We start from the raw sequence: 19,356 nt of genomic DNA on the forward strand, positions 1-19,356 counted from the left end.
TTTGTTTAGTGCCGTTATGTTTATTCAGCTAATGCGAGTTTTTACAGTATTATGTACTAAAACTGATCATTCCATTGCTGTCACAGCTCAGAGAGAATTGAGTAAAATTAGATCAACTGCTAAAATGTACATCAATTACTCAATGCATCTTGTTAAAAATAATACACTTAATACAATGTTGTAAAAAAATAAAAGCACTTGACAAACCCTGTAAACGTGACGCACCTTCTCAGCCATGGCTTCCAACATTGTTTATGGCACCAACAGATGACACACTAACAAAAAAGAACAGGGTTCTGCACAAGGCGTCACCTCACCACGTTCCCCTCACTTCACAGTTGGCAGAAACTGAACGTTTCTTCATCTTCTGCTGCAAATGCAAAGAGCACGCATCATGTCTCTCTCCCCTAAATTAAATATAAAGCCCTCTGTGTTGTTTACACACCCTGTAAAATAAATAACAAAGTAGGTCAGGCCAAATTCAGAGGTCATGGTTATGTCCATCTAACTGGTCAAAGCTGACGCTCTCCGTTTGCAGTTCTGAGCCTTGACCTGTGCAGCTCTGTGTCATGCTACAGTGCTTCAAACGCTGCAGTCTTCAGCAGCCAACCAGCTGTCAGAGGACTCTCAGTGCATTTGACAGTCTTTGTGTGAGTATTTTGTCAACATGTACGTTGCAGATTTAGCATCCTCACTCCGTGTGTGCGTGTATGTGTGTGTGAGTGAGTGCGATATGGCGACCGATGATGGGCAGTCAGCTGCTGCTGCTTAAACCAGACTCCCCTCGATCCTCTCTCCTTCCTTTCTCCTTTGTGAGAGAATATAAGACATAAAAAGAAGGCGACTGTCACCGAGGGAAAAGATTACAAACAGGTATTGATTGCCAGATATTATGCAGTACCTGCTGGATGTGTGTGTCAGGTCTGGCCGTGGCGCAGATTTCGCACCCTGGACGGGACGGCTTGTTGATGAAAGTGCATGAGGGACAAGCCCACTCTGTCTGCTGAGAGGATGTGAGTTGACACAGATTTAAAAATAAATGATTTGGCTAATTATACTGTTATAAACATTTAGCCAGACAAAGTCAGACAAAGCTCATACATAATGTTCTTTATGTATCAAGCTTCAGCACAAATATTGGATATTTACAGGATCAAGTAGCAGTAGCAAATGTTAACAGATATTCTTAAAGATTCACAGTATTATTTAACAGTTTTGTTGGGAACTATAGATTCTATAAATATGCTTATTTGTATTCATCAAACATGGAGCATGTAAGCATGATATTTCTCTATTAGCTAAGGGTCTAATTGTAACTCTTCAAATATATAGATTACAAAACATAGTTAAGTTAGGACATTTGTCTTAAGAGAAGTTTAGAGGTTTATTTCCCTGCTTTTAAGCTGAAGTACTACTTGATTGTCGGTCCTAGTATAAAAAAAAAAAAAAAAAAAAAAAAAAAAAAAAAAGGTACCATATGGAGTTTTCTATTCAGTGTTTACATTCACCGTTTTCAGCAAACGGATTGTGTGTATCGTAGAGGCCTAATGAACATTCCCCCCTCCTCTTCCTAAACATTTGCAGAGGAACAACCTACAATATGTACGTCAATGATTGCTTGCTAGCATTCTTCTTCCTCGCCTTTGTAAGGGCTTTGCTATATGTCTTGGCGTGTTACTGCCAACAACTGACGGTTATGGGAAAAGCGTGAACCCATCAGCAGGACTGTCTGCGACACCCTCTCTTGTTCAATGGTATCCTTGTGTGTGTGCACGAGACATACAAACAAAACGATAGGTGCCTTCAAAATTACTGCGGCTGACTTTCTCCGACTGGTCAAATGTGAGCTGCAGGTGACTGCAGGGGCGGGATATAAAAATAGCGCCGTCAAGTCAGACACATTTTACCTGCGTGAGCTTAGAACAACGACTGATCTTGCTGCATTTGCAAAGAAAAATGCCGCGAGATCAGGCAAAAGGTGGTTCCAACTTTATGTAGCCGGAGAAAAGCAACTGCAGCCGCTTGACTTGGCGACTGCAGCCGCCTTAGTCCCACAAGGTTTCAATGTCATGTGACATGGTGACGTTTTGCAGCGCCAGTGAAAGTTGGACACAATTTCTAAGCATGCATAAAGTTAAGTCACCGCTGCGGAGTGCCTCATGTAGTCAAACGGACCTGTTGCCTCACTCTTAAAAACACTACTCCATAGCGCTTCTAGTGGTCAGAAAATCCACACAGTACCTTTAAGCTGCGATTCAGCACTCCATTAAACTCAAGTGCATCACTTTGTGTTGAACAGGGGTGGGCACATAAGGGCTCAGATTAGGGGAGTGACAATACACTTAGCTCACAAGACTTGACAATGCACAATATTGGGTTGACCATTAAACACTTAATTTTCTGCATTCTCGAGAAATGTTCAGCACCAATTTATGGTGGGAATGTATTCATTTATATAAAAACAAAAAAAACAAAATTCAGGTGGCAGGTGACAATTCAAAATATAATGGAATATAATACAGTAATCTATAGATAGCTTTTTTTTTAGCGTAATTTACTTCATTTGGACAATTGGACAAGACATTTGTTTCTTCTATATTTACGCAGCATTGCATGTTTTCTTATGGTGCAAATAAAACTTTCTCAAAGCATTTTTATTTGTCATCTAACATTTATTGTTGCAAGTAATTTATCAGAACGTCTTTAATAACAAATACTTTCAAAAAATGATGGAGACATGTCCCCAGCGTAAATGACACCTATGATTAAACTGCACGCTGATATTATAAAAAAGGCACCCATGACCTCGTCCCAGTATTTTCTACTGTTTTGCTAACAGTATAGACTGATGACATACCTGTGTTTTACTGGCTTTGTTGGTATGATCATTCAGCTGTAGATGCTCAATGTCGAGGACATCTTTGATGTCACCTGGTCTATCGCTTCCTCCACCTGTGCTCCCTGAAGTTGACAAAAGCAACAAAAACCAGTTTATAAAGCAATTCTTTTACTGTGTTGAATGTAGTCTTTACAATGAGTCTGAATATATTAGGACATGTTTCCTGTTGTTTCTGCTGTACATTAGCACATTGGATTTGAAATCAAACAATGACTTTAAGTTTATGACTGTGTTTACATCCAAATCAGGTTGACAATGAAGGAAAGATACATACAGATGTTGCAGATTTTCGGCCTTCGACAACAAATGTTGCGAATCATTGACAAAGCAAGTACTGTAGTACGCTGTAGGGGTACGATTCTTACACTGCAGGAAGAAGTTAACATAAACCTACACTGACTGAAGTCCCTAATCCACAGGCATCTGACACACACCGGACACTGGTGATGTTCTGCTTGTTTCAGGAAATACTTTGCCTTCAGTCTGCTCTTCAGCAAGTCAGGCACATAATGAGATGGCCAGCGCAGAACATTGCAGTGTTTGGCCTTAAAGCTGCTTTGGATATGCATTGTCTTGGGAACTATGTACAAAAAGGGCTATAAGTCCTACACTGTAAATGCTAAAACACCCTTAAAACTGAAAGGTAGCACTTTCACCTCATATTTATTAGTTTTAAATCCAAAGTCCTGGAGTCAAAAGAATGAGATCACTATAATATTTCTTGCCCAAACTGTGATGGTGAGGGTACATTTATTCATGATTCAACAACTTTATTGTCAGTGTGCAAGCAAAAAGAAATTACATTTGCATCATCCTCAAATGATGAGTTTGAGTTTCACACAGAAAGACATACACAATCTAAGCAATACAAGTGCTATACTCACCCTGGTTGTTGTGAGGAAGCCTCGAGGGCAGGGTGCTGTAACCCCTCCAGTCCTGGGAGGTGGGGCCGTTGCCTGGGGGGAGAGGTGGGGCGAGGAGGGCGCTCTCCAGGTCCTGCTGGAACAGCTGGCGAGTAATGCGGGCTTGTCGTGCAGAGATCAGGTAGAGGTACGCCGTGTCGCCGTCTTTCTGCACCCCGTAGGAGGCCAGTGACCTTGGCTCGGTGCACAAACACTGACCAATCACCCAGCGCTGCACGCGAGGATGGAAGCCGTACTCCAGAAACACCTGAAGAAACAAGAGCGGTGGGAGTTAGTGAATGAAAACCTCATTCACCTATTTAATTACTGACCAATTAAGAATTTTCTAACCTGTTGCTTGAGTGCGGCCACAGTCATGTAAGGAAAGACTTTCACTGTGACACAACAGGACGACGAAACATCCTCCACTACCACAGACAAACTGCAACACAGATATGGCACAGTATGTTGCAAAAAAACCCACATAAGCTGGAAGAAACATCAGCCACAGCGACCTTGAATAAATCTTCAACAGGTTTAATTTCTTACCTGATCTCTCCGTCTGCGTAGTTCTTTTCAGACAGTTGAATTGTGAGCACTGCTTTATGCCGAGCCAGAGCAGACGCATGCTGTGATGCGGCTTGAGTGTCACCTGCTTCAATCGCCCTGGCAAGCTCCAAGCATAGCTCCTCTAAAAAAAAACGAAAAGAGGTGGCAATCAAAAGTGACATTTTTAGAGCATGTTCTGGGGTAGAGAAGGAGAAAACACACGAGAGTAAACAGAGACACCCACCAGTGAGCGGCAGCGAGGCTGAGCTCCACTGCTCCATGGTTGCTGCTGTGTGGTTGTGTCTGCCATCTGATTCACATGTGTCAATATTTGCAACTGTCAGAAGAAAAAAAAAATAGAGACTTGTGGGTGTCAACACACACACCAATATCAACTGATATTTATTCCTGCTGCACTTTGCTGATAAAGGCCCCACGTATACATCAGCAAATCCCTTTAACAACACGGATTTTATATTCAGGTCACAGACACATGCATAGCATTTCCTTGTGTGTACTCAATTTACACTTAAACTAATAATTCCTTAATATATCCTCATGTCCATGTTTACAGTTGAAACAAGAATTGACATTATTGTTATTATATAATATAGTGTTATGTTGATTACAGTTTCTCAATGGGAATCATTAAAGTATTCTGATTAATAACTGATATATCCTTTGAACAGAAAACACAATCGGTCACAGAGAAGGCCAAACTGTTGTCAAACTGACCTCTATGTGCCTCTGTTAGTGATGACATCACCACTGTGGCCCATTCCTCGGCTTCACGGTCACAGCGGAAGTTGAAGCGGATGCAGTCGTGGGGCGGAGCAGCAAGGCGCATCTCATGGCAGCGAGGGGATTTGACCTCATACTGCACCGAGCGCAGGTCAAACTCCGCAATGAACTGAGGGTAAAACACAAAAACAAGTCCATCTCTAAATGCATATTGTCATTCTGCAAGGCCAAACGTTCTTCAATTTGTTTTTACAAAAATAAAACAAAAGAATTTGATCCCAGTGGCCATTGTATAATTTCCATTAATTAATCAGCCAATCATTTTCTTTATTAATTGATTACCGTTTAATCTACATAATGTCATGTGAAAAATGCACATTATATTGTCTCAGAGTCCATCTGCAAACTGATTGTTTTGTCTGACCAACAGTCCAAGATCCAAAAGATATTCCATGTACTAGCAAATCTTCACATTTGAAAAGCTGGAAACAATTTAGACATTTTTACTTGAAAAATGGCTAAAACAAGTAGTAAACACTTTCCTGTTTCAATTAATGAACTTTATGTTTTTGTGCTAGAGCTATGTGTTTTGTTTTTTAGGAAAAAGCAAAATTACATTTAAGCCTTCAAGGCAGCTTTGGACGTTTGCAAATACACCTAAATAGTAGCACACTGCTGACTTTTGAATTTGACATGAGCATGGAAATAAATAAAGTCCAAAACGTGAGTGCTAAATGCAGTACACTTTACACCTTACACTTTAGGTATGACGCTGTGAGAAATAGGAAATAATCTCCTGAAATCTGTCAAAGCAGGTCAAATACTCATTCTGACAGGGGAAGTCTCTTCATAAATTAGTGAGTTTGGCAGCACAGAAATTTTACACATAATCTGCCCACTAACGTTCACTGTGGCAGTGGAGGGAATCATTAGAGCATTGAAGAGTAGACGAAAGCAGCAAAGAGGGATTTGCCTCCTGCCAGAGTGCGTATTTACACTCTGATATGACTGTGTATGAAAAGTCTGCTAGCTCAGACAGACGAGCTAAAAGAAGCTGAGATCAAAGGAAAACCATGCAAATCAAGAAGCATCTCAATTGTCAGGGGGAAATCGGTCTGACTTCTGATTCTAACAAGATGAAAAGCTGATTCGGAGCCTTGCAGATTTTAGGCAGACGGCACACTGTGAACTTGACAAACAAAGGACAGATTTGAGAGTAAAGTTAGGATGAGGAGAGACATGCAGAGTGCAAAATAAGGTCAACTTCAGGCATGATCAAGCATGCGTGTCTACAGTTGGGACTGAAGTGTCCATTGACAGTAATCACCCATCATAGTGAAAGAGAAGAAATAACTTGTGAACTGAAATGTGCCCCACAGGGTCTGACCAGAGCAGCCCAATAGTTACCTTAATAGATAATATTTTATTAATCTATATTGTTAATTATCCCGCTAAATGTCAAATCATTATATCTTTCAAGTTTAAAGGCTGTTTTTTGGTCCTGAGTGAAAGTTGAAGAAACCAGAATGTGCTATTGTTTGGTCAGAACATGACAAACAGTGGGTCACTTCACAAATCTGAGGTAGAACATTCAAAACTTTTTTAATGATAACATCTTTTTTCAAATATGCATCAGGACCTTTTCCTCAACAAAATATATATCTTAATAGAAAAATTAAGTGCTGATTCGTTTGGGATTCAAATGAATTATATCAAACATTAATTGAACATTTGTTATTTGTTGTATTTATATTGAGGAAAATGATATCGCAGTAATTATTGTTATTGTTTTAAGCCCAAGATGATGCAATCAAATTGCTTGCTTTATTCAACCAAGATCTCAAAACCCCAACAATACTAAGTTCACAATCAGATATGACAAGGAAAAGCATTAAATTAGCCCAACTGAGAAGCTTTAACCAGCGAAAGTTTGGAATTTTTCTGCCTAAGAAATGAAAAGTCTGTTATCAAAATAGTTGCAGATTAATCTTCTGCTTGATCTTCTTTACGCTTGTTAAAGCACTTTGTAACTTGTTTTTGAAAAGTGCTCTACAAATAAAGATTATCATTATTATATTATTATTGATCGTTTTACAACGGAGTAAATTTGCCCTCCAAAGACGTTGTTATGTGCTCAAAAATAGACTCAATGTAGAGAAACTGAAATAAGATCGTAAAGGCCAAGAATATGATAAACGCAACTTGCTTGCAACAAAGAAAAGAGGGTTGGTAGAGCAGCAAATACAAAGCCAACAGCAAGGTGTGCTGTTGAGTTAACGGAAAGGGTGTCAAAAAAGTTCCAGCAGTGGCCAAGTGAAGATCATTTTTTCTTTTATTCTTTTATTTCACACTTGATTTGGCAATGTAAGGGCCTGTTTCCCATGCCAATAAAGCCCCACTGAATTGAATATTACTCACCTGTTAAAACTGCTGTTTTCAGTTCTGATGTCAGGAAAAATACCCCTGATGAGGTCAGAGGTTATCACTGATTGGGTTTGAGACTTAAGCATTTTAACAGAAAGTCTGCTAATGAACTTGGGAGTTTGAAAGATGCAGGCAAAAACCAGGCAGGGAGGTTTTTTAGTTGCATTACGGGAATTGTAGGACCTGATGTTTTTGGAGCTTGACACTTACTACAAACTAAAAGAGAGGATCCCTCTGCCTATGTTCCTTCAATTTTAAACATTCCTTTTTTTGTCTCTTGTGAGTCCCCAAATTTATGAAAGTGCAAAGCTAAATCATGGGGAGTGTCCCTTTAAGACACTGATGGCCCTGCAAGGCTTTAATGCTCATTAACACACCACTAAAACAAAGCTCTTGGATGATTGAAAGATGAAGACAAAACATTGCAACATCTAGATGGGCAAAAAAAATTAAAATTGGCCTTAAGGGTGCACCATAATAATGGTATTTTGTTAGCTGAATCTAAAGGCTATACCCTCTGTACCGACATCTCATATTAAGACACCTCAAACCTGCTTGTCAGTCTCAGCTCTACACTGTCAGACTTACTCAACCGTCCTCAGTTAGCATTGCAAATCAAGCTTAGTGTCTGTAGATACAAAATGAGATGGCAATTTCAGGCCAGAGTAAAGCAGTTTAGCCTGCTCACATTGAAAAGTGCTTTATGAAAGCAGAACATTTACCATAAACTCTTTATTGCTGGTTGCTGCTTCAAACAAACATTGAGCCTTGTGTGACATGAGTGTAAGCTGAGGCCGTGGTAAAGCACCTACAGCAGGTAAATGATCTAAATATCTGTGTTGAAAGTGGGTGTGTGGCATGCCAAAATTTCCTGTTAAGCCCACTAATGTTCCACTGTGTTATTAATATCTGTTAGACACAATCATAATAACACTTGTCAATACTCTTATCTCATGTCATTGAAAGACTCTATTCACCACCCCCAAACAAGCCACCACTGAAATGTAATGTAAAATCCATAATTTTCAAGGTCTAACCTCAGTTATTCAGGTTTCATAGTCTCGCCATTATCTGGTAAAGAGGAGAGTTTCTGGGACCAAAATACAGACTTTCAACAAGAAACAGTGGCACACAAGATGGTGTATGTATTATAAGCTTGTCACGCTACATATAACAAATACAGGCCGGTGGGTGGCGATGGGGAAGTGGATAAGATACATGCCTTTGTGTGGGAGAGCAAGACACTTTACCCCTGGTTGTTCCAGAAGCGTTAAATGCTGCTGACCTAGCAATTGTAATTGCTTTGAATAAAAGCGTCAGCTAAATGATTAAATGTAATGAAAACCGGTAGTTTGAGCTGACAACTGAGAGGGAAAATCCCCATCTGTCTTGCCATTAAGACCAGGAAAGTCTTACTGCAGCTGTTTATCATGATGCCCACTTGAAGGATTTCCCCCCTGATGATATTATTTTAATAAAACTGAATATGTAGTGAACATGGCATGACTGAAAATGAAAGTGAAACTAAATGACCCTCTTAACTATAGTATTTGTCTCTAAAAACACTGGGAGGCTTTAAACATCATATAGGCATCAATGTTTGAGCACTAAACTTGAGTTATTGCCAGATGAGTACCAGTTATGAAGCAAATGAAGAGGAAAGTTTAAAAATGCAGCTGAATTGTTGGTCTTTGGCGGGGTGTATGTTAAAGTAGATCCTTATAACACTTAGAGGAAGAACTTGGGTGATGTTGCAGCTGCCACATGAAACCTGCTGTGATTTTATCCCCAAATCTGGGTCTGTGTAGCTTCCAGCACTGGGGATTGAGAGCTCCATAAAATGGCGTGTACAGGCCTATGCTGGCATAAAATGTAAATGTGATTCGGCGAGGCGCTTCATCCCAAACATCTCTTACAGAGTAACGGAACACCCTCTAAAACTAAATATGCAGGTGTATGTGTGAAATCTTACCACACTGCGGTTTCCGCTCGTATCTCGCAGCGCCAGTCGGAACTCTCCGGCCCGGTTCGGGTCCATGCTGAGCTGTAGGCGCAAAGCCTCGCTTCCTGCTCCGGGGAGGCAAAGGGGCCGGATCCCGGAATGGCACACCGAAACCCGGACTGACATTAAAACAGTGCTGCAGCATGCCGCAAGCATAGGCCCGCCGCATACAGCCTGCTGGGACGAAGCAGGAACCGGGGCTTGAGAAGCCCAGCCGCCCGAGCTGAGTGCCATTGTCGCGGACACCAGAGGCGGAGTGAGGGTGTCGGAAGTCCCGCGGCAGGTGTTACTGCTGCCCGCTGCTTCTGTTTGGTTTATAAGGTCCAACAGTGTTTGACAAGACCGCGTTTCTTCACGGGCAGGCTGTGGATGTCTCCTCGACTCGCAAATTGTTCCATATCGACCCGACCCGAGCAGACATGGAGCGAAAAGAAAAACAAAACAGGAAGTAGAGGGGTACATCTCTTATTTATGTCCGTAGAGGAACTTGGAACGTGTAACAGCCGAGCTCGCATAAATGCCAAAAGGAAACACTCAAAGATAATTAGAAATGTATGTATTTATTTCCATTTTTTAAACAGCAGAGCAATGGACAAGCAATTAGTAATAAAAAAAACAAATTACATACAACCTCCTGCAGATGTAGGGGCAAAATAACGTTAAGCTTCTTAAGTTTAAAAATACAATATTTAGTTGTTGTACTTCACTTTATGAATGGCCACCCTAAAGTAGATATTTTGACATTATGTTTTCTGCAAACAGACTGGTTCCTTATTATAAGGCATGATTATTATTGCTCTTTACAAAGAAAACAGTCTGTTTGCAGATAACAGTCATAATATCTGCTTTAGCCTGGCCTTTATTTTATTAGTAAGAAAAACCACAAAGTAATGAAAATCAGTACAAGCTGGTGGCCTGACAAAAAGCAAACTTGCACAAAACAAACAGGAAGGAGTAAAAAAAAAAATTACACTTTCTACAAATGTAGAGGCAAAACCACATTTAAGAAGTGATGCTTAGTGAGAAATATAAAACATATAACAGAAAACTTATTGTATGAGTACAATTCTGAGTCAAATCCCTTGTATGTCACATCCCTGGCAGTAAAGCTGATTCTGATTCTGATTCTGAAAACATGCAACATGATGTATACAAAGATAAGTTATAGGATTTCAAGAGCTGGGATGAGAGGTTTGTTGGTCACCCCCTTCCCAAACTTAGCTTTCAAGTGATTGTCATTGTAATACAGAACTGCACATGGCAAGCTGCATGGCACACAGAAAAGCATTTATTTTATGTGTCACAATTTTTACAATATATCTTGCAAGGAAAGATTGAAATAAAATATCAATCTAGTTTAGGTGGGAACCAGGGACTTTGGAACAGGGATGATGTACACTGTTTGCATGGTGCCAGTTAAACCTGTAATTGATTTATAGACTTTGTTAACATCTGAGAGCAATGAATTGCAGTAGTTGGGTCTAGTGTGTAAGTAAGCTATTATGTAATAGCGAGGTATTACAGACATTTGAGTTATTTATCACCGGTTTAATGCAGCATATGTCTTCTCCTTTGTAACTTTAAGCCCTTGAACATGAATGAGATTAGCTTGATTTAAATTTTTGTCCCTGATGTGTACTAAATATCCCTTTACATGGATTTAATCTATACAGTATATAGATCATACTAAACTGCTAACGAATTCAAATCTTTGTCAAGATTTCCATGACTATAAACTATATCTAAACCAACAGACTGATACTTTAGTGGATATAGTCTATAGAGAGTATGTACTTCGGTCAGGACTAAAAGTTAATATACAACAAAGACGTACTGTTTTTCTTCAGTTAGTGTTTTAAAGTAAGTGAATGAATGCAATAAAATTACCCATATGCTTAAAACAGATATCAGCGCTGAACTGTCTATTAATAAGGCATCTAAAAAATCTTTAACTACAAATCCTGTCTACATGCAAATATTTAAACTTGCAGCAGGTGGGCCAGCAAGACACAGCTCAGCTCAGCCCACACGCTGGTCTGATAGAGGTGAAGAGCAAATACAGAGATGTCTTTCTTGCATAGATCAGTTCAAATGTTGAGAACATGAAGCAGTCACATTATGCAGTCCTGGCCAGACGAGCAAACCAGATCATGGAAGAGCTCAGACAAGTAAGTTATTGACATATCTGCAATATAGATTCATTTTATGCGATGATATCTGGAACCTCTGCTTTAATCCAACTGTCCATAGGGAGCGAGAAAGCCATACAACAAGGTGATAGATGTCTCCTGGGGTGACCCGCACAGGGCAGGTGTGAAGCCTCTGACATTCGTTCGACAGGTAATCTGTGACCTTCAAAGACTACTCATCTTTTAAGTGTATTAAAACTGCATGAGCAAGTTAACACATCTTCTTCCAGCTAAAAAAATTCTACTCTCTGCTGTTTGTCCGTTATTTACTATTACTACTATCATATTTTGCAGGTTCTTGCAGCATGTCTTTACCCTCAGCTTGTGAACAGTGACAAACTGCCTGTGGACGTCAGAGAGAGGGCCCAGAAGCTGCTTGGGGGATGTGCAGGAGGGAGTGTGGGTAAGAAATAGTCGGCCAAATCAAATTACAAAATAATTTCTACTTTTCTACTGACTTTTGCTAGTATCTCCCCAAGCAGATCGTTTTGGTTGTATTTGCCCATGTTTTGAGATTTCTGCCACAACCCCAACACAACAAGGGTGAACAGAATTTTGCATGAAGTGCTCATAGTGTAAACAAGACATAGAGTCTATTGCCACGCTGGCGGCTCTGAGGCTTTAATGCTCACTATGAAGAAGTCATACTATAAGAAATATTTCACTCTAACAAACAAATGTAAGCCTGCTGGTGGAGGAAAAGAGATCACCAGTCAGTAGGATTCCCTCTCTTAGGGATGAGATCTAACAGCAACTTACTCTACAAACCTGGCTGGTTTTCATGGGAACTTCCTCCAACTAAAGAAATAGTTCAGATAAAGACTGTTGAAATCTGTCCTTTATTTGCATTTGGATTGTCCAGAGTAACTGTTTCTGTAAAAAGATGTTGCTCTTAATTTTTTAAGTGTAATATTTAATTATTTTGGTAATAACATGGTGCAGAAATCTTAGAGACATCAGGCCAAGCATTATCTGCTTGGCCTGATGCCACTAGTCGTAAGTATGTAAGGAAGATTTTTTGTGGAGTGGACTCTTTAAGCAATGAACATTTTGTATAAAAAAAAAAAAAAAAAAAAAAAAAAATATATATATATATATATATATATATATAACCCCATTGTGTAACACTGTCTAATATTTACTGAGCACCGTACATCACAATGGTACAAATGTCATACCAAATGAAAGAATGAAGTTTTGTATTACGTCTTCCTATCTTATCTCACGATGGAGCTTTAGACTGTTGAATAGAGATTGTGCACTTGTGACAGTTTGCCCCATCGGCAGGTAAATTGTCACACTGGATTATCAAACAGTTAGAAAACTTAATTGTGAATATTGATTTCAATTTCAAATTGTAACCAGAACTAAAAAAAACAGAACTAAAAAGTAAAATCCATCAAAAAACAAACCTAGAGAATTTGGAAAATAAATAATTTAATTAAAAACAAAAATGTTGGCAGAGCACACTTTAACCTCTTTACTTTGAACTTTAAAATCAAACATTCTCTGGAGCTGTGCAAATAGATCTATGGTAATTGAATGTAATGCTGCAGATAACTTGCTTAAATGTTTAACTTCTTAACTAAACAGATGTGGTGTTAAACTTAAACCACGTGTTCTTTGGAATACTGTATGAAAATGGCTCCACATAGATGAGGCCAAAAGAGATGTCAGCGGCTTATGTCAAAATCCTGAGCTGTATTTCTAATTGATTTGTTCTTCAACATCACCTGCCTGACTGCAATAAACATTATGTCAGGTGGTGTACTGTCATTCTCTGTCTTCAGTTGATAATTTTCTTCCTTCCTTCAAAAACACGTTACTAGTACTAGTGTCAGAGGTAATTGTACAATTTCACATAGTTTTTTGAGCATTTTATATGTGTTTATTTGTACTGGGGGAAATAATCACATGTAACGACTTGCCCCAAAGTCATTAAGACAACTTGCCTCAAACTGACGTGTGCTAATGTTGGCTAAATCTCAAGGTTAGCTTAACATAGCACTTCAGCTGAAGTATCAAAAGACACATTATTGTCACCTCTACTTTGTGTAAAGTTATCATTTTGAACATTCACACCTAATAAGGTTGGTGCAAATGTTTTACTTTTGAAGCAAAAAAATAATAAAATTGTGATCACCTCAGATTACAGGTGAGGGAACAGGAAGTTGAACATAGAAAAAGAAGTCACACAAAAATGGCAACAAAATTTGATTTTTGTCATAGAGCCTCTAGTGTTGGAGTTATGAGCAGTGTGACAACTTACACATGAGACAACTTACCTGCTCTCCCCTACTATACACCGATAAGCCATAACATTATGATCACACTCATTATCTCGTTGCCATGGCATCTATTGGTGGGTGGGATATACCAGGCATCAAGTGAACATGTTTGGCAGCAAAAGGGAGATTATTATTATTTTTTCTTTTTATTTATTTATTACAGGGACAGTGCATATTCATAAACATTTCTGTCAATATGCCAGAATTAGCCTAAAGGCTATTTTTCATCTGCAGTCCCTAGACAGATGGTAAGAGTCACCCTAAAATGATTACGATGTGAGACATATGACCAGCAGGTGGTCATAATGTCATGGCTGTTCGGTGTATAATTGAAATAAATACAATCATGAACATATTCGCTTCATATATATGCTTTCGTGTGCGTTTTGAGAACGTTTCAGAATCTGGTTTATTTCTCCAGGTTCTTATACTGCTACTGCTGGTATATCGGAAATAGTCCAGAGGGTTTCTGAATTCATAACGAGACGAGATGGAGGAGTTCCATCTTACCCTGAAAACATATACATCAGCCCAGGCTCACAGTGGTCACTCACGGTAACAGTCAATATGTCTGACATCCTGTAAATCTTCTATCCAATCTCTTCCTCCTGTAGATCATCATCATCGCCAAGTTAACACAATCTTTTACTGTGCTTATTAGAACATTTTCAAAGTATTGGTGAATAGCGAGGGTTCACGCAGAACAGGTGTGCTGACTCCAGCGCCATGCCACTACACTACCATTTTGTCCATAGTGGAACTGGGAGGAGTCGTCTTTCCCTACTACCTGAGCGAGGAGCAGGGCTGGGAGCTGCAGCTAGAAGAGCTACATCGAGCGCTGGAATCTGCAAAGGGAGTCTGTAACCCTGTAGCTCTGTATGTCATCAACCCTGGAAATCCTTCAGGTAGTATAATGTCACCGGAATAGCTCGAGTATAATTTTGTATGAAAGAATTTGTATCACAGGGTTGTTTTCATGCCACGTTGCCTATAGGTCATGTTCAAAGCAGAAAATCAATGCAAGAGGTGATCCGGTTTGTTTCAGAGAAGAGGCTCTTCCTTCTGGCTGATGAGGTGAAGTCCTAATATATTGTAGTCTTTCCATGCACAATGAGAAATTTAAAAACATTAAGAAACGTGCAAATGGACACTTTAAATCACTGTGTTCTCCACCACAGGTCTATCAGGACTGTGTTTATGGGGAAAGGAGTGAGTTTGTCTCTTACAAGAGGGTCCTGTCTGAGATGGGCCCTCCTCTTTCAGACACGGTGGAGCTGGCATCCTTCCACTCAGCATCCAAAGGCTTCATGGGAGAGTAGGTTTGCAGGTCTTATGAGTTTCTAAAGTGCGTCAACTACTTTGTGCTGGGTGACCCTCATAAAAGTTACAGAAATGAAACCTTAGACAAAGGCTAAGTTGTCATTTAGACAAATCACCATAAGTCAGAAAAATGAAAAATGATTTTGAACATTTACAGTTACCATGACAACTGGGCAATGTCCATCTGCTGCGGAAGGTCATGCGATTTGACTGAAAGCTTTAGAACAGCTACTGATTGGACTGTTTTGTGTTTCTCCTACCAGATGTGGTCTGCGTGGTGGATATGTGGAGCTGGTAAATCTGGACCCCGCTGTTCTGAAAAACATTTACAAGCTGTTCTCGAAAGACAACTGTGCCCCTGTGTTGGGTCAGATTGCCTTGGATCTGATGACGAACCCTCCACAACCAGGAGATCCCTCATACCCCCTTTATAAAGCAGTGAGACCAGAGATATGCAATGTGTAATGAAGACATTTAAAAATGGCATTCCTCTAGGACCCAGTTTGATCATTTGCTTGGCTTTAACACCCTCTTCTGCAGGAGACACAACACTTCAGGTCCACGGTGGTTCACAATGTGAAGATAGTCCATCAGGTTGTTAACAGCCTGCCAGGTTTCTGCTGCCAACCAGTGGGAGGAGGAGCATTTGCCTTCCCCAGACTTCATCTTCCACCTAAAGCCATTCAGAAAGCCAAGGTTACGACAATTACCTTTAAGAATACAAAGTATACACTGCAAAACCAGAGCAAAATAACCATAAAAAGAAAAGAAAAAAGTCTTATCTTGTGCTTCAGTCAAAAAATATTTCCGATCCGATTATGTTTTTTTTGTTTGCTTCTTTTAGGAAGTGGGAATGCAACCAGATACGTTCTACTGTATCAGACTACTGGAGGAGGCTGGTGTGTTCATCACTCCTGGTTCTTACTACGGACAACAGGAGGGCACCCACCACATCAGGTATACCCATATCATGTTCTAAATGCAGATAAATTCCAGGCTTTACTACACAAAAAGCATGTTTTCCATAAACAACCCAATAAGACTTGGCAGAAAGAATCTTGCATATCGTGGCTGAACATCCTACTGTGAAAAACATCATACTGCACATAGGGGCCAATGATGTTGCGAAGCAACAGTCTGAAGTGTTGAAAGAGGACTTTAATAATCTGTTGAACACAGTCAGCTCTTTGAATGCTGAGGTGTTTATCAGTGGCCCTATACTGCCAATCCGAAGAGGAGCTGAGAGATTCAGCAGATTGATGGCATTGAACACGTGCCTCTCAACGGCATGTACTGTCCATTCAGTGCATTTCATCGAAAACTTTTACTTTCTGTGGGACCGCAGAGATCTTTTTAAGGCAGATGGACTTTGCCTTAACAAGTCAGGAGTAAAATTGTTCAGCTCCAACCTGTTTTACTTTCTGCGTCACTCATCTGTTCCCTCTGCCAAGGACAAGAGACAAGAGACTTCAAACCTTGAAGGAGAGCCACCTCAGCTGCCGCCGGAAGAGAGCTCTGATCACGGGAGACATCTGAGCCAAGAGGAAGCCAATCCTCACTGAAAACCAACAGTGAGGATTCACCATCTTTACCCCATCTAAGTCACCTTTATCTCCAGACACCCTTTCTCCCCTCTCCCCCCTGTTGGACTTCACTGATCACATGGAAGACCTGGTTAGAGCTAGGACCAAATTTACTCCCCGCACCTTCCCTCGCTCCACTCCCATTTTCTCTACCATAAACCCCCCTCACCGTCCACCTCCACCACTGGTTCTAAGTCCTCCAGGCTTGACACGTGTCACAAATACAGTGCACAACCCGCCTTCCCGCTCCGAAATGGCGAAAAAGCCCAGTAAGCTCTGTCTGATATATGCTGGGTCCAGGCTACAAGGAAAATAGCACTCATGACTCTTCCCAGGACAAGCCGGGGCCCAGTGTGCTGGTAGTCTTCTCCATCTCTGTTTTGACAGGTAACAGAAAAAGCATGGTGAATGTGTTAAGAAACAGGAAGCACTCAACATATCTTGAAACTTGGTTGGACCAAGATAACAGTGCAGCTGTCCTTATGGACTGACCCAACATGTGACGGAGCCCACACACAATAAGGGGCACACTTTGAACTTAGTCATCTCCAAGGGCCTGAACATTTCCAAGGTTGTGGTGACTGATGTTGCTCTCCCTGATCATTCCTGTGTTTTCTTTGAGAGTGCTATCTGTGTGCACACAAATGTTAAAACAGAGGTGATCACAAAACAGCATATCACTGAAAACACTAGTATTTTGAGTATTATTGAGGCTTTCTCCTCAACACCCGCCCTCTCACGGGTCTCAGTCAATGACCTTGTAGATAATTTCAGTTCTAAAATTACAAATGTTATTGATGCCATTGCACCAGCCAAGGTGAAGGTGGTCTCTGGTAAGAGAAGATCTCCATGGAGAAATGCCACGCTGGTTAGAACTCAAAAAAGAGAGTGTCGAAAAGCTGAACGTAGGTGGCGGAAAACAAATCTCCAGGTTCATTATGACATCTATAAAGAGAGACTTCACATTTATAATTTAGAACTGAGAAATCTATGAAGATTCTCAGTCATCCAGGTCATAGTTATCCAACGAAGGTTAAAGTCAAGGGCAACTGGACTTGGTTGAAGATACTGGAAGACGTTTCGTCCCTCAACGTATCCTATGACGTGACTTCTTTGTTCACCTGCATCCCCACCATAGAGGCAGTAGAAACCATTAGGAAACGGCTAACACAAGACAACACCCTGGACAACAGAACTAGCCTCAGCCCTGACTAGATCTGTAAATTACTCGACCTCTGTCTAAACACCACCTACTTCCAGTACAACAGAGGATTCTACAGACAGAAGCATAGCTGTGCCATGGGCTCACTGGTATCCCCGATTGTGGCAAACATCTACATGGAAGAAGTGGAGAATAAAGCCCTCAACTCCTTCAGAGGAACAGCACCGAGCCACTGGTACAGATATGTGGACGACACCTGGGTCAAAATTAAAAGCCAGGAAGTGAAAGCCTTCACAGAACACATCAACTCTGTGGACAGTAATATCAAGTTCACACGAGAAGATGTTCACAGTTCAACAGTTCAACAGTTTGGCCTTCCTGGACTGCGCTGTACACATTGAAGAGGACAGGAGCCTGCAGATTGGTGTTTACAGAAAACCCACACACACAGACCAATACCTACTGTTCGATTCCCACCACCCACTGGAGCACAAGCTAGGCGTCATGAGAACACTGCACCACAGAGCGGAAAACATACCAACAAGCGCCCAAGCCAGAGAGAAGGAACAGAACCACCTGAAGGGGGCACTTACAGCCTGTGGATACCCTAAATGGACCTTTGTGAAGACAGCCACAAGATCCAAGAAGAACAAAACTACAGGGGAGGAGGAAAAGACAGTCAAACACAACAACATTGTGATTCCATACGTGTCTGGAGTATCAGAGAAACTCAGGAGGATTTTCAACAAACATCCCTGTGTTTTTTAAACCCATGAACACACTAAGACAGATGCTGGTACACCCCAAAGACCGCACACCCAAACACAAGAAAAGCAATCTAGTGTATGCGGTCCAATGCAGTGAGGAATGCACAGACCTGTAAATTGGGGAGACTAAACAACCACTACACAAACGCATGGCTCAACAAAGAAGGGCCAACTCCTCAGGTCAGGACTCTGCAGTCTACTTACATCTGAAGGACAGGGGACACTTGTTTGAGGACCACCAGGTGCACATTTTAGACAGAGAAGATGGATGGTTTGAAAGAGGTGTCAAGGAAGCCATCTACACCCGGGTCGACATCTGAAATCCTCCTCATGCTGCCTTGATATTCTGCCAACAGGTTTTTTCAATAATGTGTCTAAATGCATGGCCTCAGATTTACTACAAATTGTCAACATGTCTCTCCTCTCAGGTTTTTTCCTCACAGGCCCTGAAAACTGCAGCAGTCATTAAGCCACTCTTAAAAAAGAGCAATCTAGACAGGTCACTAATGAGCAATTATAGGCCAATATCA

The 19,356-nt window shown here is 40.7% G+C and overlaps 2 protein-coding genes across 4 annotated transcripts in view; one reads left to right on the forward strand and one right to left on the reverse strand.

Annotated features, from left to right (window-relative positions):
• LOC119902032 (ranBP-type and C3HC4-type zinc finger-containing protein 1-like) lies at positions 1 to 11,501 on the reverse strand. 3 transcript variants are annotated; one of them, XM_038717907.1, is made up of 9 exons: positions 9,488 to 11,500; positions 5,086 to 5,260; positions 4,595 to 4,687; positions 4,351 to 4,492; positions 4,153 to 4,243; positions 3,784 to 4,069; positions 2,858 to 2,961; positions 902 to 1,000; positions 1 to 808 (listed from the first exon to the last, which is right to left on the reverse strand). In XM_038717907.1, exons 1-9 carry the CDS (start codon positions 9,977 to 9,979, stop codon positions 755 to 757), a joined length of 1,536 nt encoding a protein of 511 aa, XP_038573835.1. In that variant the 5' UTR covers positions 9,980 to 11,500; the 3' UTR covers positions 1 to 754. The 3 variants fall into 3 exon arrangements, with proteins under 3 accessions (XP_038573835.1, XP_038573834.1, XP_038573836.1); XM_038717906.1 differs by having other exon boundaries at positions 902 to 1,003; positions 9,488 to 11,499; XM_038717908.1 differs by having other exon boundaries at positions 1 to 1,000; positions 9,488 to 11,501.
• LOC119902033 (alanine aminotransferase 2-like) overlaps positions 5,128 to 19,356 on the forward strand; it is a 16,021-nt gene continuing 1,792 nt past the window's right edge. Inside the window, exons 1-11 of the mRNA XM_038717909.1 lie at positions 5,128 to 5,266; positions 11,509 to 11,685; positions 11,768 to 11,857; positions 12,001 to 12,109; positions 14,416 to 14,549; positions 14,656 to 14,899; positions 14,989 to 15,068; positions 15,173 to 15,309; positions 15,578 to 15,752; positions 15,855 to 16,010; positions 16,159 to 16,271. Coding sequence (XP_038573837.1) covers positions 11,620 to 11,685; positions 11,768 to 11,857; positions 12,001 to 12,109; positions 14,416 to 14,549; positions 14,656 to 14,899; positions 14,989 to 15,068; positions 15,173 to 15,309; positions 15,578 to 15,752; positions 15,855 to 16,010; positions 16,159 to 16,271 — 1,304 coding nt within the window. The 5' untranslated portion in view covers positions 5,128 to 5,266; positions 11,509 to 11,619. The remainder of the gene's footprint in view (positions 5,267 to 11,508; positions 11,686 to 11,767; positions 11,858 to 12,000; positions 12,110 to 14,415; positions 14,550 to 14,655; positions 14,900 to 14,988; positions 15,069 to 15,172; positions 15,310 to 15,577; positions 15,753 to 15,854; positions 16,011 to 16,158; positions 16,272 to 19,356) is intronic.

The sequence above is a fragment of the Micropterus salmoides genome, unplaced genomic scaffold (assembly GCF_014851395.1).
Source record: "Micropterus salmoides isolate LMB-PRFRI ecotype aquatic unplaced genomic scaffold, ASM1485139v1 Ms_hic_scaffold_14, whole genome shotgun sequence".
Lineage (NCBI taxonomy): Eukaryota > Metazoa > Chordata > Actinopteri > Centrarchiformes > Centrarchidae > Micropterus > Micropterus salmoides.